Source organism: Neurospora tetrasperma (assembly GCF_000213175.1).
Source record: "Neurospora tetrasperma FGSC 2508 unplaced genomic scaffold NEUTE1scaffold_5, whole genome shotgun sequence".
In the NCBI taxonomy this organism is placed as follows: Eukaryota; Fungi; Ascomycota; class Sordariomycetes; order Sordariales; family Sordariaceae; genus Neurospora; species Neurospora tetrasperma.
The window spans coordinates 1,336,682-1,362,804 of record NW_009799103.1 but is presented as its reverse complement, the minus strand read 5'-3'; the positions used below and the strand labels follow the sequence as shown (position 1 = coordinate 1,362,804).

General features: G+C 53.1%; 6 protein-coding genes across 6 annotated transcripts; 3 read left to right on the top strand and 3 right to left on the bottom strand.

Annotated features, from left to right (window-relative positions):
• Positions 1-112: 112 nt before the first annotated feature.
• Positions 113-9,241, bottom strand: NEUTE1DRAFT_123777 (uncharacterized protein; the record flags this gene model as incomplete). The annotated part of the gene is made up of 4 exons (XM_009854876.1): positions 113-4,492; positions 4,598-5,013; positions 5,066-6,111; positions 6,266-9,241. 4 exons carry the CDS (start codon positions 9,239-9,241, stop codon positions 330-332), a joined length of 8,601 nt encoding a protein of 2,866 aa, XP_009853178.1.
• Positions 9,242-10,461: 1,220 nt separating this feature from the next.
• On the top strand, positions 10,462-12,016 carry NEUTE1DRAFT_102768 (uncharacterized protein; the record flags this gene model as incomplete). Its single annotated transcript, XM_009854875.1, has 5 exons — positions 10,462-10,536; positions 11,093-11,096; positions 11,558-11,596; positions 11,772-11,968; positions 12,002-12,016. The coding sequence occupies 5 exons, from the start codon at positions 10,462-10,464 to the stop codon at positions 12,014-12,016; spliced, it is 330 nt and encodes a 109-aa protein (XP_009853177.1).
• Positions 12,017-12,564: 548 nt separating this feature from the next.
• NEUTE1DRAFT_147879 (uncharacterized protein) lies at positions 12,565-14,208 on the top strand (the record flags this gene model as incomplete). The annotated part of the gene is made up of 1 exon (XM_009854874.1): positions 12,565-14,208. One exon carries the CDS (start codon positions 12,565-12,567, stop codon positions 14,206-14,208), a length of 1,644 nt encoding a protein of 547 aa, XP_009853176.1.
• On the bottom strand, positions 14,201-15,227 carry NEUTE1DRAFT_117730 (uncharacterized protein; the record flags this gene model as incomplete). Its single annotated transcript, XM_009854873.1, has 1 exon — positions 14,201-15,227. The coding sequence occupies one exon, from the start codon at positions 15,033-15,035 to the stop codon at positions 14,412-14,414; it is 624 nt and encodes a 207-aa protein (XP_009853175.1).
• A 2,588-nt stretch (positions 15,228-17,815) lies between these two features.
• Positions 17,816-19,496, bottom strand: NEUTE1DRAFT_85549 (nuclear migration protein nudF; the record flags this gene model as incomplete). The annotated part of the gene is made up of 3 exons (XM_009854872.1): positions 17,816-19,132; positions 19,221-19,383; positions 19,459-19,496. 3 exons carry the CDS (start codon positions 19,494-19,496, stop codon positions 17,978-17,980), a joined length of 1,356 nt encoding a protein of 451 aa, XP_009853174.1.
• A 2,387-nt stretch (positions 19,497-21,883) lies between these two features.
• NEUTE1DRAFT_147876 (uncharacterized protein) lies at positions 21,884-25,164 on the top strand (the record flags this gene model as incomplete). Its single annotated transcript, XM_009854871.1, has 3 exons — positions 21,884-22,020; positions 22,093-24,846; positions 24,912-25,164. 3 exons carry the CDS (start codon positions 21,964-21,966, stop codon positions 24,936-24,938), a joined length of 2,838 nt encoding a protein of 945 aa, XP_009853173.1.
• Positions 25,165-26,123: the final 959 nt, after the last annotated feature.

The window sequence follows — 26,123 nt, the reverse complement described above, 5'->3', positions numbered from 1 at the left end:
CCACGTTAAGGTTAACCCTTAATCCTCATCTCGAGAAATCCGTGGTCCGAAAGGGCGTGGGTTCGAATCCCACTCTTGTCATATCATCACATATACCAATCGAGCTCGGGTTGGTGTTCCTCCTTTTTTGTCAATTTGGTCTGTTTTGCTCGATTCTCCGTATCATTGTTGCAGTACCAGCCAGCAGCTACAATATCAATCAATCATTGACTCCATTGTCATGTCCTTCCTGGCCCAACACCAAACACCACGCTACAAGCAAACAAACCACCGCCCTCGGCGCTCAGAGCCCTTCGAGAGCACAGCACATCGCACCGCACCGCATCCGTTCACTCGGCAACACTCGACATTCCCATCTTCCTCATCAACGTACTCCCACTCGCACTCAGTCTATGCCCGTGTCCCTGCCCACCTCCATCCGCAGTCCTACTTGGCGAATTAACAGGCGACACCCTCACCGTCAGCCCACTGACACCTGCACTGGTACCTTTGCTTCCACTCCCCGCCCCTTCCCCCGTGATATTTCCAGCTGCAAGGAATCGCCCTCCATACTTCCCGGGACTGACAGCCGTCAACGGACTAACCAAATCATCCGCCTCGCTTGTTGTCCCTCCTCTCCTCCAGTGTCCGTTCGCAGCCGCGGTATCAATCACCGCCGGCACGTTCCCCTTCCCGTTTCCGTTTGTACTACTCACCCTGGCCTGCACCGGCAAGACAGGGGTAACCTGATCCCCATATCGCCTTCCCTCTTCGCCGCTGTACCGACTACTCTGCGCACTGCCGCTCCCGTCCTCCGTCATGCTAGTAGTTGCCGACGTGGAGGAGCCGATTGTGTGTTCTGTTCCTCTTCTGGAAGGAATTTCTGAAAGGGGAAGTTCCACAGCTGCGCCGGGGAGTAGGAGTAAGCGCCAAGAGGAGTCGGGTTCGGGGTTCATTAGCTCTTCAGTGGCGTCTTTTTCTATGGGGCCAACAGGGCTGTCGAGGACCATGTCGAAGGCTGGTTGTCCAGGATGTACCATTTGTGAAGACTGCTGCTGCTGCTGCTGTTGTTGTTGTTGTTGTTGTTGTTGTTGTTGTTGTTGTTGTTGTTGTTGTTGTTGTTGTTGTTGTTGTTGTTGTTGTTGTTGTTGTTGTTGTTGTTGTTGTTGTTGTTGTTGTTGTTGTTGTTGTTGTTGTTGTTGTTGTTGTTGTTGTTGTTGTTGTTGTCGACCAGGAACGTCGATACGGGCATTGATGTTTGCACTGACGACGTTTGGAGAAAAGGGAGAGACAAGCTCGGCGACCATGGCGGACGCGATGCCGATGGCCATGGTCGTGGATTCATTCGGAGCTGCTGAGGATGTTTTGGCAGACGGTTCGGCGCCCGAACGGCCAACAGTGGAGGCAAAGCGGCGGAACGTTCCCTTGACGCTGGCAACGGCAAGGTTGATGCTAGATTTTCTGCGCACGGCGGCTTGGATCGGGGCAAGCCTGGTGTTGTCTGTCAACGTAGGCTTGTTGTTTACGGCGGTGTCTTTGCCCTTCTCCTTGTCCTTGGCCTTGGGCAAAGGTAATGATGACGAGGACCCGGTGCCGTTGGATTTGTTCTTCATCTTGACTGCTATTAGCTCAAACTGCTTGACCATTGTGGGGTTCTCCACGATCTCCTCCATAGTGACTGCGACGGTGGCATCGACACCGGGAATATTGGCTTTGGGCAGTTCGCGGTTCAGCTGCGTTGCTAGTTGAGCGGCGGGGATGAGGCTTCCCCATAGATCAAAGAAGGCAGCATTTTGCACCTGCGCTTCAGGGACACCCAGAGCCCGAGGGTTGACGACCGCTGTCCACGCTTTGGAGATGACGGCCTGAATGCCACCTTCTTGATCTTTTGTCAGCGCCTTGACAGCATCAGACCGGCCGGCACTGGTGTGCGCCGTGCATGCGTCCAACAAGTCCCTAAGAGGAAGTGGGATCTTCTTCTCCATGTTCTTGTATTGGTAACCGGATGGAATCAGTGGCTGTGTAATGTTGACGCTGGTGAGAAGGTTGATGGTGGCGCAGATCATTCGCAGCGCCTCATCAGCAAAAGTCTCAGGGACACGGTCGACACAAAACGTGACCGACAACTCGACCCGATTGTTTCCGCGGGCAATTGATCTAATGAATAGATCTGGAACATCCTGAGCTCTGGATTCGATAACAGTGAACTTGCACGAGGCAGTACCGAGATGGAATGACTTGGGTTCCGATGGGACAATGGCCGTATCCTCGTACTGGTGTTGGATCAGAGTGCTAAAGCGAGTCCAGTACGGCCATGGTGTGCACTTCTCCACGATGTTTAGCGTCCCCAGATTCTCGAAGGGTATCCTGGATATTCGCTGCGTCTGCACGTCCTGAAGCAGGGCCAACGGTGTAAGCGGTGTATCTGGAAACTGCACCCGGACGGGGATTTGATTGACTGTTGGCCCCATGACCCCCATTACCGACTGGTTGCCCGAGAGTGTGACATGGCGACCGTCAACAAGCTCGCCAAAAACTACGTCGGGAGATGCTGAGAGACTAGCAAGAACCATTGCCCATGCACCTTTCAGAATGGTCTCGTAAGAAATTCCGAGGCTGGACAATGAGCCGAGAGGCATCACATGACGTAACGTCTTGATGTTTGCCGACACCCGATATGGCAAGGGATGCTCGACTACCTGCGTAACCGTACTACCTTCGAGCAGTTTCTTCCAGTACTCCTCCGCTCCTTGTGAGTTAGCCAGCTCAACGGACCGGACAAATTCGCAGTAGGTCGGGCGACGAGGTGGATTCTGTGTCCCACCATACAGCTTCTTGAGGTCCTTGACGAACAAGGCCATCGATAGGTCGTCGTATTGGGCTTTGGAGAGTCGAAGAATGAGTATCGACTGCTTTCCTCCATCGATGAAAATGAACTTTGTCATGGGAGAGCAGAAGGCCACCGGTGAGGCTTGGTCTTTCCGGATCGACTTCTCCATGACCGCGTTCAACCTCCAAGTGGGGCAGGTGTGCCTCTTGAACTCGACATTAGCTGACTTGATCGCAGCTTGGTACACCTTTCGGTTGTGCGGAACAAAGGCGGTACGAAGGATGGGATGAATGGTGACGAGCGTCATGCATGCATCTTCCAGCTTCTTAGCATCGACAGGGCCAGTGAACATGAACGTAAAATAGTTGATATTTGCACGGCCGCGGAGCATTCCGGTTTCCATATGTCGCATCTGCGTAGAGGTTGCTTCGGCGGCGTCTTTGATGCCGTGGGCATCAACACCCACCTTTGGGGCAATGACTTTCTCCAGGAGTATTTGTTGGACTACATTCGGGTCAGACGCAGTGGGCAAAGGGTTCAACACCGGCGGCGAAACTGAACTGTCGGACTGCAGCGGCTCAATGGAAGACATTGTCCTGCATAGCTCGGTGAGTGTGACATTTCGGAGGACATCGGCGATTGAGATCGATATGCCTTCATGCCGACAGGCGGTAACCAATTGAGCAGCAAGCACGTGGTCGCCACCAACACCAAAGAAGCCGTCACCAGCACGGATACGAGCTTCCTCTACGCCTAGGACCTTTGCCCAAATCACCCTCATTCGCTCTTCATTGTCGGTCAGCGGGAGAGGTTTAAATTGTGTGAGCTTCGCGTCGCCAACTGTCGAGGCACTGCACAGTGCGTTGAGCTTCTCTTTGGATAACCCACTGATCATTTTCTGGAGGCGACGTCGATTGACCTTGAGTGAAGGGGTAATTGGAAGATGCCTCACTGGGATGAAGATTGACGGGATTCCGGGTGGAGCAGCATTGCTTCGCAACCCAATTTCGACAAGCTGCCTAGCAATGAACAGCTGCTCTTTAGCCGTCGCGCCCAATGAGTTGAGGTCGTCTTCGCCGTCGAGGATACTATCCCCGAACTCGATGAAGGCAGCCAATACCGGCGCGTCATCCGTGCTTCGGAAGGGCAATTTGTCTACCAGGACATCAACTCCCTGTCCAAGACACCGTCGAAGATACCGCTCTATCTGCGCCGTGTCTACTGGTCTTTCCTTGCTGCCAACATCCTCGTCTTTGTGAGAGATGAACTCCATCAACCCACCGTCAGTATACCTAACTCTGTGTCCAGTTTTGAAGTACCGTGACGGGTTGCCCGCAGACGGTCCAAGTGGCGACATTGGCCCCAAAGTAGACTCCCTGTTAGGGTAATGGCAACCCAAGGTTGGCCCCTCTACTACCAGCTCTCCGACGGCACCGACAGGGACCAGATTCTTGCGGTCGTCGGGATTAACAACCATAAAGCTACCGCAAAACGGGCGCCCGACACTTCGAAGTTGATTTTCCCCGACGGCCTCGAGGAAGGAGATGCCCAAAGGACAGACATCGTGTGGCCCATAGGCCAGGATTATGTTGGCTTTACCATGCCATGCACTGTATGTGTCTTCGTCCAGGCTCCGAGTCCTGAAGCACACCGCCTTCAAGGTTGGCACCTTTGTCGGGTCGACTTTACGGGAGAGGTGTGGCGTCATATAAGTCCAGTTGACTTGCATACGGTTGACAGCACCTGCAAAATCCTTGAGCCGCTCGTTCGCAGACGGCACACACACACATCCTCCATGAGCGAGTGTGGTGAGGATCTCCGAAACGCAAATGTCAACGTTGAAAGACGAGAGCTGCATGACGCGGCTCAAAGGCCCAATCTTCGCGGCGGGGCCCTGACCCAGAAGTGCGGTGGATAATGCAGTGTGGCTGAAGGAAACCCCACGAGCCACGCCTGATGAGACGCGGGAAAAAAGTATACAGGCTGGATCGGAAGGCGTAGCCATCGAGGTGAGCGATCTTCGATCTCGGGGAAGGCTGTGCATTAGGCCATCATTCAAGGTGACAACATCGTCGAACAGGTTACCAAGGACCAGGGCAGCGCGCTCAGAAGCGACCGCGACCCTCGAGAAGTTGAGCCGTTCAAAGATGGGTTGGATCAAGCCTAATTCCAAAGCATCGATGGGGACAAACGCACCGCCAGCTCTGTATGGACGAAGGTTAGCAGGCGAAGAAGACGGAAGTAGGCACGACTTACTTGAGAACAGCGAGGATCGCCACAATGGTAAGGCGACTCTTCTCCATCACCACAGGCACAACCGAGTGTGGTCCAACGCCCACATCCACTAGATGATGGGCTAGGGTTGTTGCCTCTTCATCTAGTTGCTGGTACGTGAAAGTACCGTCCCATGCGCAGACGGCTTGAGAGTTGGGCTGAGCGCTGGCTTGCTTGTTTACAAGATCGTGAACAAGGCTTTCAACTCGTGTGCTATTGGCAGAAGGCGAGTCAGCGCCCCAGGCTAACAACTGGGCATAGTCGCGGTCACTGAACAGGTCAACTGTTCCAATGGAATTTTGTGGTGCTGAAAGGATGGTGCGGATCGCTTTTCCAAACGTATTGGCCACATTGAGAGCCTGCTCTTCGGACATGACCCTTTGTCCGATGTCGACCACCAGCTTTCCCCCGGCAAACCGCGTATTAAAAAGTACGTCCACATCGGACGTCTGCTTGAGCGAGAGTGGCTTGAGCTCAAAGTTTGTCCTCTTGGTGAACTTGCTGTTCAGTCCTGCGGGCTCTTCGGTGAATGTTAGGCACGAGTTGAAGAGGTGTTCGCCACCCTTCATGCCCATAGCATGTTCCAACTCGGCCATGGTAAAGTGTTGATGCGGCAAGCTAGCTGTAAGTTGATCTTCAATAACCTCCAACGCCATCTTAAGGGATGTATGCGGCGTCAGATCATAATTGCAGGCCACAATATTGGCAAACGAACCTACGGCGGTTTGTAGCTCGGAAATGGAGGTGTCACGGCCGTCTGTTTGGTAGCCGAAGCACACAGCGTTCGACCCGGTGAAGCATCGCAGCACAAGGCCCCACGCCAAACGGACAATCGCATCGACAGTAGTCGTGTGGGATCGTGTGAACCCAGACAGTTCGTAGGACGTGATCTCCAAGTCGAGAAAAGAATTGACGAAGCGCTGCTCGTCGGGCGACACAGTAAGCCGAGGGAACATGCTTGGTGCGACGTCGGAAAGCCTCTCACGCCAAAAGCCAACACTGGATCCACAGCGTATGCCGCTCAAAAACTGCATATAATGAGGATATCCAAAGTGGGCAGGCTCAGGAATGGCCTTTTCGGTGACGTAGGCTCTTCGAAGATCGTGTAAAATGAGGTGAATGCTGACAGACTACACTTTCTAAGCACTGGAGGTATGCAAGAGAGAACGGGAACAAACTTACATCGCAAAGCGCGGTGCTAATATCCAGCTTGATGAACGTCCTGGTTGGAGCTCTGCACACCGTCAAGCGGTGGAGCGGCTTGTTGTCTGTCGGTCGAAGATCTGGGAGATTGTCGAGCTCGTACACTGGATCTTCCGCAGGGGCTGTATCAATGAAGAGCATATCCGGCGAAGCCCGACGAAGAATCACCATGTCCCACAACCCAGTTTCGCTGACGCTCTCGGTAAAGATGGTCCTTAGGGCTGGATGCTGGTTGCATACATGCTGCCACGCGTTGCATAGTCTGGCAATATCAATAGAATCGCCATGTGGTGATGCGAACTCGTAGATGGCATGCAGATAGCACGTATCTGGTCGCTGAGCTTGACTGATCAAGATGGCCTGATGTACGGCAGTCACCGGGTAGATGGTTTCAACATCTTGCACGCTTGCCAGTTTCAGACCCGCTACCCGCTGTTTGTTGAAAATCGTCAGACCTTCATATGTGACATCAAGATGAGGAACATCGGCAAGCGTTAGCTCATGAGGGTGGTACCTCAGCCTACCAATCGCCTCGAGAAGCAGGTGCTCATAGTTATGAGCCCATTGCGCGATGCGAGTCTGGTCTTTACAAAACTTGCTATATGTGAACGACACCTTGGCGGTACCTTTGTCAAGCATGGCGCTGATCTCGAACAAAGCCACGCGGCCCACTTTCGACCCAATATCCGAAGTCGGGGAGTCGAAAGATCGGCTTGTCAGAGGCAACTGCTCCATCACGCCGTTGGTGCGCTCTAGTTGTTGCAGCGAGCCTGCGTAGGTGAACATGACCTCGAACGGCCAGTCGGGGCGCAAGGTGTCAGGCCCAGCGCTGTTGTAGAACCGTGACGCGAAGTATTTGGATCCATGAGCTGGTATTGACCGGCGCGTATCTTTGAGATGTCGGAGAACGTCGATGAAGTCGTCTGTACCTTCTACCTTTTGGGCTATCGGGCACAGAGCTGTAAACCACCCTACTGTCTCGGAAATGTCAATGTCCGACCTCCACATGTCCCTACCGTGCTCTTGATTCCACACCACTGGCACAGACCGATCGGGAAATGTTTGTGCAAACGACAACATAAGCGCAGCGAGGTAGATGTCAACCGTATCAGTCTTGAAAACTTGGTTGCAGGAACTTTGCAGTATCGCCGTCAGCTCCGAGCTGAGAGCGAAGCTAATGTCTTGCGTGTCGCCGTACGAGTTGGGGATTTCTCGCAGACCCCAAAAGGTATAATCACCCGGTTGGAGTTTGAAGGGCACGAACTCTTTTGGGTCTTTCCCTTGAACATCGTACTTTTGTAGCTCGACCCATTTGTGAAAGGGCATCGACCGTTGGGACAGAAAACTGCCCGAGTCCAGAAGCTCGTCGAGATCGTGAATGATGATGCGCCATGAAGGTAGGTCAACAGCAAGATGGTGAGCAGCAAGATAGATCAGTTGCTGAGCGTCGTGGGTTGTGAAGTAGTCGGCAGCGAAGACTGGCCCCTTCTCGATGTCGATAGCGAGCTGTGTTTGTCCGATAATGGTGTCCAGTTCGCGATCTGAGGATATCGAGTGGCGGCGAAGGTTATACGATCCTGCAACATCAGGTAGAATAAGCTGCATCCAGCCATCAGATCCCCGACTGTAGCGCGATCGAAGCATTGGATGGTGGGCAACAATAGCTTCCAGAGCGGCCGCGACGTCCTCAAAACAGACGTCCTTTTTGAAGCGGAGAAAGAGGCTTAGGTTGAAGCGGTAAGTCCCATCGCCGGCAGATCTACGGTTCGGGTCTCCGCCCATAGAGGACTCAAAGTACAAATGCTGCATCGGAGATAGATCGAAGAAATCGTGAGTTTCCTCCTCCCATTGGTTCTCCTGGAAGCCCCTGGACTCGGCAATGGCGGCCAACTCCGAGAGGGTATTTGATCCAAGCACTTCCACGGGTTCGATGTATATAGCCTCATTTTTGCACCGGGCAACAAGTTCCAATGCAGTCGTCTCATCGCCTCCTAGCTGGTAGAAGGAAAGGTTGACGCCGATCTGAACCTGAGAAAGAGCCAGCACTTTGCTTACCAGCCTCTGTAACGAGCGTTCCATGGTCGTTTTTGGCTCCTCCAGGGGCACCTGGGATTGGAGATTGGACACCTGGTAATGGAGCTGCTGATTCATGTTCTGAATCCAAGTTCGCAATCGTCGAGTATCTACATGGCCGGACTCCGTAAGGGGCATGCTTTCCAAGACGATCCATACATCGGGCAGGCTGGTCGGCGGAAGAAGGGATTTGGCAACTTGACGGAGAAGGGTGACTTGGGTGCCGGCGAAGATGGAGTTGGACTGGGAGATCAGGCTGACATCGGATGAACTGGCTCGGGATGACTGAGTGGTGGAGAGGGTGAAGAGGGCAACGAGTTTCCCTTCGAGGATGCCTGCCTTTGGTCGCACCGTTGCTATCCTCGATATTTCTTTTTGGTTCCCCAACGCCTTTTCTATCTCTGTCATATGTATAGCTTGCGAGCCGGAGCTGGCCTGGCTCGAGTTGCGCGAGCGTTTTGTCGCGATCATCGCATTTGCGTCGCGGGTAACGGCTAGCCTCGCAGGCCTGTGTATTTCGCGAGGTTCGACCGGGACCACGTTGGTTTCGATATTGTCGGGCGGCTTACGGACCACGGGGTGCTCGTACTTGGGGATAATACAGGTTTGAAGTTCAGCGAGGGTCGGGCAGCGAAGGATATCGGAAACTTTGATGTCAATGCCAACCTCCAGACACTCGGCCCTCAGGGCCACGGCGGACCTGTCGTCACCGCCCAAGTCTTTAAAGGATTCATGGAGCTGGATTTGTTCTCTGGGAATGTCGAGGACCTGCGCAACGACCGACAGTAGCCTATTCTCGGCAGTTCTCTCCTCGATCTGAACCCAGGTCGAAGCCGTATCTATGCGCGGGACGAGGACCTTTTGCGCCGAGGGGCCTTCCATGACGAGAGGGAAGAGAAGAAGGGGAGGGGTGGCACAGGCGTGGAAGGGCCAAAAGAGGAATGTATTAAACTAAGAGTACAACAAGAGGAAGGGGTATCATGAACGAGGACTGGCACCTCAAAAACGACGACGACGAAAAGGAGGAGAGTAGAAGGCAGGTAACAGTACCCCGGGTACCATTAGCACCCAACGAAACGAAAGACAAGTGAAGATGCGTTGTTGGTTGTTCGGAGAAGATGGAGCTGAGACGTCGGGGGAGGAGTGATGTCAGGCGCTAGTCGGCATCGCACAGTGTTGGCTGTTTGTTGGCTCGTCCACGAAGGCAAGGCTTGGGGTGACGCGCGATCATTCGACTTGGCGATATAGAAATGTCCGATGTCGTCGACATGAAACGGGAAGGGGATTGGAAGGACGTTGACGGGAGCAAACACGACATAGCCCGCTAAAAGGGAAGAAGCGAGGAAAGGAAGCAGTGACAGGCAAGACAGTCTGACAGAGGGACTGAAGAAGAAACAGCCTAGACTAAGAGAGGGGGGATCGCCGCCAACATGTACGTACATGCACTCAGCGATGGGGGGGGGGGCACTTCAACCAGCCGCAGGGTTGCAGAAGAAGGGAATCCATGCCTGGCATCCCATTCCTAGTCCACGATACTCGACGATACTCCGGGACGGTGGGATTCACAAGCAGGCGCAAAGGAGGCTGAAGTGGTGGTGATTGGTGATTCTGACGTTGGTGGAGGTGTTGAGGGTGTCGAGGGGTCGGCAATCGGGGAGACCTGGACGTGTCAAAACTATGTGTTGCCCGTGAGAAAGAAACACTTGGAGATGTAAAATTGTTAGTGCACTCCCAGGGGCAGCCAGTGAGACCACTCGGACAGCTGCTCCTGAATCCACTTTGCTGTGCTCGCAGCTGGAACCCTGTGTCGATCAACTGGCAGCGCCCTGAGGCTTAGGTGGTATGAGAAAAAGGTCCGGACACTCGCTGCCGTGTCTAGGAGGTTTGGTAGAAGCGAATCCGGACTATTTTTTTTCACACCATCTGAGGCTAGTCCAAGAGGGGGCAAGACCACGGATTTGGTTTCAGCAAGATCCTCGCCTACACTCACTCGCCATGTACTGTGTAGAGATATATATATCTACCTCTATTGGTGTACACTACAGTGGACAGGCAACTGTATGTAACTTTTGTTTACTCGCCAAAGTCAATTCATCCCCAAGATGGGAGTCAATATCAAGAATCCTTCCCATGCCTTATCGATTCCCCAGAACCCGAGACCGGTGGTGCTTTGCCCTGTAAGCACATTCTAAGAGGTCCGCGGGCGGCACCTGAGCGGGACAACTTTCGACAAAAGGGCGAGACCCGACGAGACCGTGCTCCTATTGCCACTTGTCGTCCACGACAACCCGTGTCGCTGCCTGATTCCCATACGTGAAGGATTTGAAATAACGAGAGAGGGAAATTCATCTTTCTGCACGATTAGAACGCTTTTGCAAAACCCGGCCGGTGTCGCAATACGGGACTCCCATCCAGAAGGGAACAGCCTCGATCTCACACCTCGAGCCCATAAGCAGACATCCAGGGAGGCTGAGCACCCCAATCACTAGGGCTACCCATCTATTACCGCTACACACATGGCTGATGTGCATCGTTCCAGCGTCATTTGGATCATAGACGGTTGCAAAAATGACTCCATATAACCAGCTCTTCGGCCAACTCCCAGTATTGCGGCTGTTTGGGAAGGGTAAGCTAAAGAGATATGGTCCGAAGAGTCATGGGTTCGGCGTATCTCGACGTTGCTGACATTTTCTCTAAAGCCGTTGCACAACAGCCACACTTTCTGCCGTTTAGCAATGTCCTGTACCTCCACGTCCCGGATCTCCCGGTGTCCGATGGCCTCCCTCTGATAGAGTCCTATATGTAGTCCTTTCGAAACCATCCGTCGGCGGCTTGTCGGCCCCATCGCAAGTTGCCAAGTTGGTACGGAACGCTGTGTAACTGAACAAACACCATTCTATGGGTCCGGCCTTTGATCTTTTCGGGAGTCTGGTCAGCCTTGGTTTAACCAACAACCACCGGCGTTAATGAATTTGACGTTGGTCCCGCGCTTGTTGACCAATAAAAGCGTCAATCACGGCAACTAATGCAAGTAATATCGTTTCGCGTATTGGTGTCTCATTCCTCGCATCTCGTCATCACTCGTTGTTGTTTTACCAGCACCCCAGGCACCCCTTTCCCGGCATTCGTACGAGATACGACCCTTGACTATGTTGCAGCTAAGTTGACTTCCACTTGCCTGCTTGGTCTCCCCTTCAGGGCTCTTCCAAGGTCCGGGAGATGCTCAAGACCGAACAGGTTCGTAGCACATAACTAGATACTCCAACATTCCGAGTGACTAGCCATCAACTGTCTAGCAAGACCAACCTTTGTGGCTCAGTCAACCAATTACACAGGCCTCGTTCTCGATGCCGATATCAAGTGCCAGCCACAGCCAACTGGTATGTACACAGTACACTAGATGGTTGCGTAGCATCCCGCTCCGCTCCGCCCTGGTCCCCGGCGGAGCGCCGTGGGGTCGGAACAAAAGGTCATCGTCCCCGGCGCGGAGGAGAACAAGGAAGCTATCCCCGGCGGGGGAGTCCTTGCCTCCTGAAGCGCCGTAAGCGAAGCGAGAACAGTAGCTCCACCACCAAACACCCCTGGACCCCTGAACGGACCCCTAAATTCGTCTCATATCCCCACTCGCAGCGCTGCAGAAAGAAATGGGAAAAATAGAAGATTTTGCAAACGCATGTGCGGGAATGTGAACCCATCCTCGATGCTCTAACTTTAACAGTTGGTCCGATGGTGTAGTTGGTTATCACGTCAGTCTAACACACTGAAGGTCCCCAGATCGAGCCTGGGTCGGATCACATTTATCTTCGTTTTTTTGCCTTGTCTCCCGACTTTTCCCCCCCGCATTTTTGTTTCTGCTTTACTTTGATGATATGTGAAAACACCCACATCTGTAGACTGGTGATGCCCGTTGGAGATGCATTTTTATGCATGCGCGCACCAGTCACCGGCCTTCACAGTCGCATCTGTTGATCGGTGAAAGACTTTCTTAACCGGGCATGGCAATTTGACAGATCTCCTGGTAGTATTCACTGCTACAATAGCCTCCGCTTTGATCGCCTTGATTCCCGCTCTTGTTCGCTTCTTGATGTTGTTCGGTTCAATAGCTAGATCATTGCACAACGTAGTCAAGTTGGATGCCCAATTGTGCCCTCTAAGCGCAGACATCTTCAACTTATATCCTTTCCGCGGTTTCAGTTGCTGACAAAATGGCATTTCACCCCAAAGATCGCAAAGACCTTCATCACATTCCGACCGAGCTACCTCGTCACACCAACCACCACTCCGCCATCAAGAGGAACCGCCGCCATTCCCCCTTCTGGCAAAAGTTATTCGCCGGATCATCCTCTGTTGCCGCTGTAACCCTTCTCCTCCTCCTCCTCCTATTACTACCCGACCAAACCCACGGCCGCCAAACCCCCACCCACTCCTCCCTCTCTGAACCACCCCCCCTCACCTTCTCCCCCAGGGGCTTGACCAACACCTTCCAAATCTCCATCTTCGAAGACCTCCACTTCGGCGAGAACGCCTGGGAAAAATGGGGTCCCCTGCAAGACGCTTCCTCCATCCGAGTGATGAACAGCGTACTTGACTCTGAACCGTCAACAAACCTCGTTGTATTGAACGGGGACTTGATCACGGGCGAGAATACCTTCAAGGAAAACAGCACAGCGTATATCGACCAAATCGTGGAGCCGATGGTGCGAAGAGGGTTGACGTGGGCGAGTACGTACGGAAATCACGATAGTGCTTTTAATCTTTCGAGGGAGGCGTTGTTTGAAGAAGAAAAGAAGTGGCTGAGTTCGAGGACGGCGAGGATGGTTACTACTGATGAAGAGGCGGGGGTTACTAACTATTATCTCCCGGTCTACCCAGCACATTGCGAGAACAACAACCCGAAAGTAGTACAGCGGAGGGCGCGGCAGCCATGGTATCGATGGGCGTTGAACCTTGTCAACATCAACAACTTCTACCCGAACCAAAACCAAAACCAAAACCAGCAGACAGCCAGCGGCGGCTGCGACACCCCAGCCCTAATACTCTGGTTCTTCGACAGCAGAGGCGGAAACAAATACCAACAACGGCATCCCAAGACGGGTCAACTCCTCAGCGAGCCGAACTGGGTCCATCAATCAGTGGTAGACTGGTTCAAATCCACCAGTGCTTCCATCGCAGCCAAAGCCGGAGGAGGCGGAGCTGACGGAAAAGGAAGAATAATCCCGTCGATAGGATTCGTCCACATCCCGACCAACGCTTCCTTGGCTCTCCAACAAGGCCAGCAAGGACAGCAGCAGGGAGGTGTAGATGCACACCGTCAACCGGGAATCAACGACGATCAGCCTCTTTCGCAGCAAGGACAAGGGTGGTGTGCAAATGGGGAGAGTGGCGAGGGCTGTGATTATGGTGAGCAAGACGTCCCCTTTATGGAAGCTATCGCTTCGATTCCCGGCATGATGGCACTCTTTTCTGGGCACGATCATGGGAATACGTGGTGTTATAAGTGGGATGGAAAAGTCCCTGGTGTTCAGCAGAAGGCTATTGTCGCTGGGGAGGACGACGAAGGAGAAGGGGAAGGAAACGGACATGGATATGGACGTGGACGTGGAATAGACCTCTGCTTTGGCCAGCACACTGGCTATGGAGGCTATGGTAGCTGGATTCGGGGTTCTCGTCAGATCGTCGTCGATCAGGAAGGTCTCAAGGAGTTTGCTATCAGGACTCATATTCGGCTGGAAAATGGTGAGATTGTGGGGGCTGTCACGCTGAATGCGACATATGGACAGGATAGATATCCTGCTACGCCTAACGATAAGACGCATTTGGCGGATCCGGCGTTGCAGCAATTCCGATGAGAGATACTCCCGTATGGATTTCATTTATTGCTTCTTGTTAACGAGCGACGATAGTACCTATATATCCAATCCCGATGTTACTTCACGAACCCAAATTTCAATCTCAGCCTCGCTTCTCGCAAACATCTCAGCATCACCTATTTATCCTCATCCAGTGCATGCCATCCAGCGTCCAGCTTCCCTGTTGTATTTCCCCCTCACTCTCACTCCGACGGCTTGTTGTCAACCAGAGTAACTTCAAAGCTACTCTTCCCCGTCCTCTTCGACTTCAACTGCTTCGGCCAATGCTCGTTCTCCACCACATCCACCTCGTTGTTATCCTTATTCCATTCGAAATACACCGATCCCACAGCGATATAAACCCCGGAATGCTCATCCCTCACATACACCGCCGTCGTAACTGGCGGTCCTCCCTCTGGCATAATCCCGACCAACCCATACTCGTCTCCATCATTACTGTAGAGCAGCACGGTCCCGACGTCCCTCGCATCCACCTTCAAGCTGTACTGCTTGTCCGCCCCTCCCGTGGCGTCTTTGAACAGGAAAGAGATGGCGCGCGTGTCGTCGTCGACCACCCGGAAGCGAGACAAACCGCCAATGTCCGAGATGTCAGCCTGGGATGTTGTCCATTCGCGGTAGTGGCCTGATTCGTTGTAGTGCTGCCAGGCAATGACCTTTGCAGAGGCGCCGACGGCCACGGAGAAGTACTTGTCGTTGAGAGAGCCAGGGACTGAGACGTCTTGGCCTACGGCGTAAGTGTCGCCGGAGCCTTCGAAGTTCTTCTTCTGGTAGAAGATGACCTTGGTAGGGTCGACTGAGGGAGCCATGTTTTTGTTGGGTGAGGAGGTGGTTGGTTGATTGGTTGGTTAGAGGGCTTGGGATTGCGAGAGTGTGATTTGTGAAAGAGATTGGGTTGTCTTGTGTTGTCTGTCTGGTATGTGTGATGATGCTGAAGAAGAGAATCGAGGCTGGGAAGAGGTTGAAGAGGAGGTATTTATAGGTTTTTCGTGCCCTTGAGACGCCCTCAGTCGAGCTGGAGAACCGGGTTGGACCCTTCTCCGCGGTGATCGAGACTTGCGTTCAATGTCGTGTCCTCTTCCCCAGTACCCCTTTGGTTGGCCTCCTCGATGGTGACTGGTGTCCCGCTCTCACTCACATCTAACCTCAAAGTAGTTGGCTGCCCATCGTTCAAGCCTCCCGTTTCTCTTGGAGCTTCATGTCTACGTATTCTCCCCGCACGATTCCCTAGCCTTGACACCACGCCAACTTCCAATGAGACAGCTCCGTCAAGCGTCAATGTCGCCTCACGACTCAGTAATTGGATCTTGTCGCATCATCAGTATTACCACTGCAGTTTCTTGCCGCCAAGTTGGCGCGACTCATCAACCACGGATCATCACACAGAACGCAGCCGTGCCCGTATCCCCCGTAGTCCGGAAGCTTGCATGTCGATCGGCATACACGATGGCAATCCTTGTAGAGGGCAATGTGGGAAGGAGGAGGGGGTGAGGCAAGGCGATGGCCGGCGGATGATGTTCCCCCACGATACCGAACACACTGTACGTCCACTTGTCGTAGAGTCGGCCACAGATTGAGTACACAGAGCCGCTCATGTCCTTCTGTGTCTCAGGCAAATGGATGGAAAGCTACTAAGTAGCCACTGGCTGTATATGCGGATTGTGTTGAGCTGATAAAAAGGAAGTTGACCAGACTGGAACTCCACCCTTGGCTTTGGGGACCGGATCACACCTAGTATCCAATACCAAGGGGAGGTGAAGGCATCGCAACTGGGCTAAGTACCCTGTGTCCACAGCCTGTGCAGTGCACCTTCCATAAGCGTTCGTAGCAAGGGGGCAGGTGTGCCAGATTGACATTCTGTATCGGGTGGACCTTCCATGTTGGAAGTGGACTTTTCGGCGCACTTCTTACTTCTATAGTACAAACTACAGAATACGTAAAAGGTTACTGAATTTCTTTGCCGAAAAAAGACATTGTCAAAACCGCAGCTGATTCGTTAAAAGGGAAGACGTGGCGTGGCGTCAGTTTCATTACCTCTTCGACTCGGCAACATCAGTTACGGGTTAAAGTGGTGTACACGAAGGTCGGCTCGTCGGGTACGAGGGTACTTACGTACGGGTAACGGGTCCTCCCGTCCATTACAGTAAGGTAGCTGCGTCGATCTGGTAGGCGCGGACAAGGGCAGGATCGTGGGGAAAAAAAGGGGTGGCCAAGGGGCATCCCTTCCATAGGGTACAGTAGGTTTGGCGCCTCGCTAGTATAGTGGCAGGGTAGTATGTATGTAGCTGCTTCCTAAACAAGACATACACACATACATACCTAGTACTTAGGCGCACAAACGACGGCAGTGGCGACTGGCGAGGCGCCTCGATCAAACAGAAGGAAAGAAAGATGGAGCACACGTCATGGCATGAGGGGGTAAGAACAGTTCCATCGTGAGTTTTCGCGGGCGAATCATACAAGAGAGGAAGGGGGAGAGGGAATTCGAGTTACTACGTAGAGGTAGTCATCTTACTGGACACTAGAGAAATAAGTAAGTATATACATACTCGACGGCAGTGGAATGGTCACACCGCCATAAAGCCCGCATAGGCCATAAAGCTCAAGAAATGTTTTTGTAAGGACCCTTCTGCTTGCTGAGTGAGACATGCATGCTTAAGTTCAACAGTTTGCAGCGGCATAGCTACAGAAGAAGATCGGTATTAGGTAAATTGTACAACCGACTTGGGCGGCACAAGCGATGGGTTGGCTTCCCCGTGGGGGTTATTGCTACGACTAGGTGCAACTGAACGTAATTGGTACGCCAGCTTGCGAAATCCACTTGGACTTCACACGGAATAACTCAGTTACACAAGACTAAGCAGAAATGCCAGGAGGACAATGTGCAAGTTTATTGGCTGTGTTGGTAGCTTGAGGTCGGGTACAAGTCCTTAGAGTGTTGAAGCTGGTTGTCAGAAGGGAGTACTGTATCCAGCCGGAGAGTTGGTAGAGTGTATGCTAGGATTCGCGACTGGAAGAACGAGCAGAAGAAGGGTAAAGACAAAGTATCGGCTATCGTCGAGACTCATCACTGCTGCAAAGCCAAAAGAGCTGCTTTCCCATGGTAACGGACGAGAACCGGCACTCGAGTATAAGTCGTCCAAAAATTGGGGTATCTATTGAATTCTGTTCATATCTACAAATCCTCTCAGTTTCCCGTGCCGTTCCTCTCTACTGTTTCTCTTTCATCTGTCTAAAAAAGATCTCTCATCAGTCATCATCCATCAGGCGCAACATTATCATTTGATGGGTCTCACGAGAAGATGATGCAAGAAGGAGTGCCCGTCCGTCACCCTACCTCCCTGCTTTTTGCTCAAATGGGTGGGTATTAGTCGTGACGAGACCCCTTTTTCCCGTGAGGTGCCCGCCGAGAAGTCTCTTTTTCCTTTTTCCTTTTAGTCTTTTTTGTGTTTTTTTTTTCCCTTTCTTTTCTTCTTTTTCTCTTGTGGGTTTGCTTCTCCAGGTCTCATCCAAGGACTGTGATGCGTGCGAGTACTAGCAAGCCCCATTCACAAAAAACAGCAATGATGTTCTTCGGGGCAAGTGCTCTAGGAGCTAGCATCACGGCCAGCCGTCCAAGAATATAGCTCTCGGGTAGTGGTGGATATCAGCAAGGGCCCGCTGAGCAGCAACCTGTGTCTTTGCTTCCGGTGCATGGGCTCTCTCTGCCTGAGACATCCTGCTCTAGCCGCTCTTATGCCATGCGTATGCATCAGTTGGCAAAGATTCTGACGTTCAAGTCAACGCTTCCTGTCGCAATAACGCAACGGATCTGAGCCTCGGGGTTGGCAGCCGCTCCTCCCTTCTTTGGCGTCCCGTTTGGTTCCCCATGTTCACCGTTCACCGACGCATCCTTGATAACCGACGGGGCCCATTTGATGCACTGGACGAAGTGGCCATGCGCATCCCCGATCGTCTTGACGCATTTTCCTTCTTGTGTCAGATCCCAGCACCGAAGGGTCTTGTCATCGGATACAGATAAGAGGTATTTTCCTCCAGGATGGAACACCAACCCTCGCACCCAGTTATCATGGCCGACCAAGGTTTTGATGCATGTCCCGCGCGCATCCCATAACCGGATCGACTTGTCTCGAGAGCCCGTGGCCATAAACTCGGCAGAGCTTGTCGCAGGGGGCTTCTTGATACCGGCCATGGCGGCAAGATTCTGATATGCGGCCGGAGGTGCAATGGCACAACATAGCACGACATGCTCGTGGCCGATCAAGGTCACCTTGGGCTCGGGGTTTGTTATCGTTACATCCCATAGCCTGCTTGTGTAATCGTCGCTGGTGGAGAGTATATACTTCCCGTCAATGGATGGACACACGTCGCGCACCCACTCGGCATGGCCGCGCAATGTCTTGACGCAGTACCCTGTGCTCACGTCCCATATCCTTAGTGTCTTGTCGCGACTTGCGCTAACCAGAAGGTTACCAGAACCAGGGATGAATCGCACGGCGCTGACGCTGTGATCGTGGCCGGGTAGAGTCCGAATGTTTTTATACGAGTCTAGGGGGTCCCAAAGCTTGATAGTTAGATCTGAGCTGCACGAAGCTAGCAACGTGTTCCCGCGGGGGCCGCCATAGTCGACGTCGAGGACAGCTTTTGTGTGGCCCTTGATCGTCCTCTCTAGCTCGCCTAGCTCCCAATCCCAGATCTTGATGGTCTGATCCTCTGATCCGGAAGCTAGAGACGAGAAAACAGGGTGGAACGCTACACAGGTTATGGGGTCGCGGTGTGATTGAAGCGTGTGTCGAGGAGGTGCTCGGGGTAGCCAGGCGGCAGGGTCTTTGTTCTGTCGCGATGTAGGCGTCGCATTGTCGAGCTCTGACTGTAGGATATGATTTCGCGACTCGAGATCCATAATCTGTATGTGGCAAGGGGGTAAGCGGCTGGTAAGGGGGAGAGGGGGAGAAAAGGTTATTTGGCGGTCGGACAGCGGACAGGATGCGCACCTTTTTCTGCAGTCGGACTACACTAGTCCATTTCTTTTCTAGTAGGCCTTCATACTTTTTTGCCGTAGCTGGATCAAAAACCTCTTCGCTTAGGTTCAACTCTTCTCGGAGGGCGGCGGCGGTGTTGGGCAGGTTGGCGGCAGTGAGGTATGCGATGAGGGCTCTGTGTCTGTGGGGTTGGCGGACAACAAGTTAGCCATTGTCTCGACTCGACTACAGACAAGTAGTAGCAACCTACAGCTCATCGGCCTGCCGAGAGGTCAATATTTGGGACATGGTTGCCAGCCAAAGGAGGCGGGTCAGCTAAAGGGGCGTATCTTGGGAGAAAATGTGGTGTTTTGGTTTGTCGCGGAGTCGGGATCGGTGTCGGTCCGTTCGTTTGCCAGGACTTGACCGTGTCCGTGTCCGTATCGTGGCCACTTGCCGCGTCGCCCGAAGGGTAGGTACAGTTATCGTGCACGTTTGTTGACTTGTTTATACGGGGGAGATCTTGATCGCGATGCCTTAGTGTGACGGAATTGTTTGGCAGCTCAGGACTTTATACTCCATCTCGGTGGAGGCCCGGTCCTTTCGGTCAGGTAGCGGGATGGGGGGGGAAGCAGAGAGCTGGCCACGAGCACTCCAAGCTACCTCTACTAAGTGTTTGAGCGCGGGAGAGCTGCTCCTTTGGGTGCTCACGGTAGTATGTAGCAACGGGAGTAGTGAGTCTGGTGAGGTCGGCGGCGGTGTTGTGGAGGTCGGGTTACCGTGTAGTAGTAGTTGTTGTTGTTATTGTTGTGATGTTGTTGTTGTTGTTATCCTGGTTACATGTGCCAGCTGTCGGGCTCTCTTTCTTCTTTCTCTCCTCGCTTTGATCCCGGATCCAGATCCAGATCCAAATCCAAACGGTGAGGAGTTCGCCTAAAAGTGGACCCCTTGTCCCTGGACTTAGTTGTCGCTGTCTCTAGCTGCCCTGCGCTCTGCGTTGGTGGCTTTTTTTGGTTGGTCTCTCTGCCTCTGGGCTCCTGAGAAGAATAAGTAGGATTCGAGTCCCGTCTAGTCGAGGCGAATGGAGCTCTAGATTGCAGCTTGAATGGTTCGTGGCGAGATAGAATGGAAGTGGGCTGAGGGCAATATGGCGGGTACTGGTATCGAAGATTTGGTGTTTGTCTGTTTGGTGCTCAATGATGTTGTTCAAGATGCTTCAGTCTCGTGTGTGTCCATGTGCATTGTGGTTGCGATCCAATGCGGCGCCGGCATGTAACGAACTGCCTCAGATGGAAACCGCAGCGACAAAGCCAGACTGCCCTGACGGCTCACCCACTGTAGCACTTTGTTTGGGTTCCCTTTCAGTGGGCGGACTGACTGTCTTGCTTTTGGCGGGGCAGAGAAACAACGCATCAGCTTCATCCCGTCAGGCTTATCACAGGGCCTTGGCCTTTGTTGTCAGGGTTACCTAGAGGTACCTAACCTGCCTCTACATAGGTGTCAGGGAGCACCATCAACTGGAATGGACAGGGGCAGATACCGAGGACCCTTTATCGACAGCTGGCACATAAGCGCTGGCGGACTGTGACGGGCCAGCAGGCGCAGATCAAAGAGGGGTTGATGGACATCAGGTAGCGGTCAGTAGACGAGGCTGCCAGATGATTGGACACCGCAGCCACATGCTTCCCCTTGAGCCACAGGAGGCTGCTATGGCGTGCAAGGGTTATTGCTTGGGGTCGACATTAGACTTTGCTGGGCGTTCACAAGGCGTTAGGGTTCAACGTGGGGAACAAGGGGAACAAGGGAACCTCCCGCGCCAGGGCATCTCTCGCTGTCGCACCCCGTCCCGGCGTCCACTCACAGTTTGGTCCGCTCCCTTGTCCCGCCAACCAGAGCCTGTTCGCGAAACGGGAAGCACGAACAACAAATTACTTACCGTGGCCGTCGACTGACCGTGACTCTTGTCACCGTCAACAAATCTACAACAATACATCACCCTCGACCACGGCTGTCGGTATCTCGCCAACTTCGCGGATACGCTTCCTTCCCCCCCGCGGATCACACACGCACACCAGGGCGGTCGAGCAGGAATACACGACAACGGAACTTCCTGGCCCTCAAGTGGAAGTTCTTCGATCTTTATCGCCCACCGTGCCCACACTGCGCAATTGCTAAAAGCGCAGCAATCGAGAAGCGACGACCGGATTCCCCGCCGCAACATCCTCAACATCACCTACAGTACATCTTCCCTTCCTTTACGCACCCGCGACACTCCATTGTTGCCAGTCGCAGACAACAAACAAAACAGCTGCCTGACACATTGCATCATCCATCCAAGTCACTGCTGCTTCTGTCCGCTCCTCGTTTCTTGCTAGCAAGTTGATAGCTTCTGTAAGTCCTCCCCTCCCTATCTTCCGTCTGAACGGGTGAACACCATCGACACCAGAGGCCACCCCAACAGGCACCGTGACGGCACACATTTCGCTTTCGTCCCTCCAATGCCACTCTTGTTCCCATTATGGTCGGCTCTAGAAAACCCCTTTCGCTTCAGAGACTAATCAAGCGAGTTTCCTCCCTAGGTCGCCCACCCTCGTTCGACTCCAAGACTACATCAACCTCAACTCCCGCCAGTCAGAGCACTTCGAGCCTTCCTTCATTCCCCGACCCGTCGAGACGATATCCTCGACTGTCTTCTGAGTCCCGATATCCGTCGAACCCTGAAATAGCACAGACCGAAAGCCCTGCGATAACAAGCACAACACCCAGAACCGCAACCATGGGTGACGAAGAGGACTTCAGCTCCTTGCCCCTTACAGACCGTTGGGTACACAAGGTACGTTTCGGTCCAAGACTTGTCTCTCTCGTTGCGCTTACAAGTCCCAGAATTCCTGTTAACGCTGGCTAGGTCTGGAAAGTACGCAAGGCAGCATACGAAGAGGCCGCTCAGGCATTCGAAAAGACCCCCGATGAATACGATCCCGCGTTTCGACCGTTTGTCCAGGATCCCAGCTTGTGGAAGGGTGCTGTCGCGGATTCCAACGTCGCTGCGCAACAAGAAGGCATGGCTGCTCTTTGCGCGTTCCTAAAGTTCGGCGGTCGTGAAGGCGCTGTTCGGTCGAGACAACACACCATCACGTCCATTGTCGAAAAGGGTCTCCCGTCTACCAGACCTGCCATCAAGACCAACTCTCTCGAAGCGCTTCTTCTTTATATCGAACTCGACGTCCCCGGCCCCGTTATCGAAGAAATCCTTCCCGTCCTCTCCAACAAGGTTCCCAAGGTCGTCGCTGCTGCGCTCGCTGCGCTAACGGCCATTTTCCACAACTATGGTTGCAAGACGGCAGACCCCAAGCCCGTGCTCAAGTTCTTGCCCAAGGTCTTTGGCCATGCCGACAAGAACGTAAGAGCCGAGGCTACTAACCTTACCGTAGAGTTCTACAGGTGGTTGCGCGACGCCATGAAGCCCATGTTCTGGGGCGAACTCAAGCCGACTCAACAAAATGATCTAGAACAACTGTTCGAAAAGGCCAAATCCGAAGGGGCTCCCAAGCAAGAGCGTCTTCTTCGATCACAGCAAGCTGCGCAGGCCGCCGCTCCTGCAGGAGGCGGCGACGAAGATGAAGAAATGGCTGACGCACCTGAGGATGAAGACGTAGGGGAAATCGACGCATTCGATTTGGCCGAACCACAGGATATCATCAGCAAAGTACCAAAAGATTTTTTTGAGAATATCGCCTCGTCGAAGTGGAAAGAGAGAAAGGAGGCATGTGAGGCCCTTTACGCGGTTGTGAACGTTCCAAGAATCAAGGAGGGAGACTTTAACGAGATCACACGTTGCTTGGCAAAGTGTATGAAGGACGCCAACATTGCCGTCGTCACACAGGCAGCACAGTGTATCGAGCTACTCGCAAAGGGTCTGCGAAGGGGCTTTGCCAAGTATCGCTCTACCGTCATGCAGCCTATCCTCGAGCGTCTGAAGGAAAAGAAGCAGTCAGTGGCGGATGCGTTGGGGCTTGCCCTGGATGCCGTTTTCCTGTCGACTGATCTAACGGAAAACATGGAAGATATCACCGAGTTCCTCAAACACAAGAATCCTCAAGTGAAGGAAGGTACCATGAAGTTCCTCGTCAGGTGCCTGCGCACAACGAAGGATGTCCCCAGCAAACAAGAGATTGCGACCATGGTTGAGTGCGCGAAAAAGCTTCTTGCCGAAAGCAGTGAAGCTCTTCGCTCGGGTGGTGCCGAGGTTTTGGGTACGATTATGAAGATCATTGGCGAAAGGGCGATGAACCCGCATCTCGAAGGCTTGGACGACATCCGGAAGAACAAGATCAAAGAGTTCTACGAGGCAGCTGAGGTCAAGGCCAAGGATAAGCCAAAGCCGCCTCCGCCAGCAGCTCGAGCACCGCCTCCGGGTCCTGCGAAGAAGGGTCCCGTCAAGAAGGCACCTGCCGGTGCCAAGAAGCCAGCAGGATTTGGCGCAGCGGCGCCTCCTGCCCAGACACCTACACCAGCCCCTGCCGCCGCCGCGCCCCCGCGCATGGGTGGTCTGGGTAACAAGATAGGTGTACCAAAACCCGGTGGTGCTGCTCCTAGCGGTGGTCTTGGTGGCGGTATCAAGGCCCCACAGAAGCGGTCGGCATTTGCTGCGCCGCCATCTCCTCGACGCGCGGAGCCAGAGCCGGAACCGGAGCCTATGGACCTTGATGATCCGCCTTCCCCCGAGGAGCAACGGCCAGCACCACCACGCATGGGACTAGGACGTGGCGGTCTCCAGCCAGGGGGTCTTGCTGGGCGTTCCCTCGCGAAGCCGGTACCAATGGATTACACCCCTACTCCCCCAATGCCACCCCCACCTTCAGGCCTTTCCCACATTGAGCGTGCTGAACTTGAAGAGCTCCGAGATGCCAATGATCGCCTGCTGAAGCAACTCGAGGACGCTCGTCATGATCGGTCGAAACTCTTGTCAGAGATCCAGGAACTTAAGAACCAGAATGCTTCCTTGATTGAGGACCATACCAGGGACGTGCTCTCGATCAAGGCCAAGGAGACCCAGCTGGTCCGGGCTCGCAGTGATTTTGAAGCGGCCGAGCAGACCAACGACCGGTTGCGCCGTGAGCTGGACAGGCTCAAACGAGCTCTGAGCCACACCGAGGATCAACTACGCCACGCGAACCGTGCCCGGCCGGGCAGTCCCAGCTCGCCTCACATCGGTCTTGGAGTCATGAGCCCAACCCACGACGGTGGCATTTATAACGATAACGGCTACCAGCAACAGTCAGCGAATAGGAACCGCATGAGCTTTGCCAGCAGCATGAGTGAAGAGAAGGAGAACGGCGGCGACGGCATGATGTCGGGCGGCTTCCACCAGAAGGTGAGCCCGGACCCTAGGTACCACCAAGGAGGTAGCGGAGGAAGTAGCGGCCGTGGTACCCCTGCTGGCTTCCGTCAGCCGGTGGAGGAGGCTAGGAGCTCCGAGTCGCTGGCTTCTATGGGTTTCGGTAGCTACGGAGCGGAGCGGTCCAGCAGTAGGACTGGCATGAGGACTGGCGCGAGCAGGTTACAGGCTCCTTCGAGTGGTACAGCGGGTGGAATGGAAAGCTGGAAGAGGGCTGCGGAAGTGACGAGCCAGTTGAAGGCTCGGATAGAGCAGATGAAGGTATGTCGCCGGTCTTGATCGTCTCCTTTGGTACGTTGTTGATGCTGATTATTATTCTTATCCAGGCCAAGCAGGGTCTCAACCGACCATAGAGTCAGGCATTTTCGCTTCTTCATGTTGCCGTGGCGGCATTCTTCCCCCATCGCCGAATGCTATTATTGTTGAGTATAGGTTTTGCGATTTATCCAAGTATGTGGAACGTAGCGTGAACAGGGGTAAAAAGGGGGAGATTAAAATGGCATTTGTATATTTTGGAGAATGCATACGCATGGTCGGCGTCGGAAAAAGAGAGGAATCGTAATCACACCTCATACCCATGTACCTGATTGTTCCTTGTCTGCCTTGCTTCCTCTTGCTTGAGTCATTCGTTTCCCTCCAACTTTAGTGCTATTCTCGCTGTAGTGTTCGAGTTTCTTTTTCTATGGAGAAAACATGGACTATATCAGTCAGCTACGTAGTATGAGACAAGCTGAGGCCAGGCTGTATGAGAAGGAGCATGCAACACCTGATAGCCAAGACAGGGCCGGATAATGGATGCACGCAGTAGTGTGCATCACATCGAGGAAACATCAAACATGAATACGAGTATATATTATCCGTGTCAGCGAGGTCTCCATGGTTTTCCCATGTGCTGGCCGGTAGGTCGTGAAATGTTGATCGGCCTGACGGGACTCTCAACTTGAGAAATGGAGTCCAAGTCACAAAAGGGAAAAGGAACAAAGAAGGAAACTGAGAATGAACAAACTTTTTTTTTTGTCTCTTTTCTATCAAAGACAAAAATAAAGACACCAAAAGACCCCGGTTGGCATCACATTACCATATCACCCATCTTGTCTTTTCAGTGTATACAAGTCTATACTTCAGTGTCCTAGGTATGAATCTCTAGGGTAGGCAGAGTAGAGAAAGCCTGGCTCGCTCCATGCTTATGTCTCACTCTGAGACAATGCAGGTAAGCATGGGAAGAGTTCTGGAGTTTTGGGGTTTCACATCCATGACACTTTTCACGCAAACATAGGTATGTATCTCTTGCTACAGATACACACATAATTTCGAGCACATTCGACGAAGCAATTGTGAATCTCAACCTTGTCTTACTTTTCAAACATGGCATGGTAGATGAAAGATATTTACAGGTATCTTTGACCATTTACCATCGATATCTTTCCTTTTCTCTAATCAAACCACTAAGCAGTCTGCAAGTACACTTGTTCCATTCGCAGCGCTACTTCTTATTACAACTGACATTAGCGAGATGTCCAAAGCAGCTCCTACCTAAC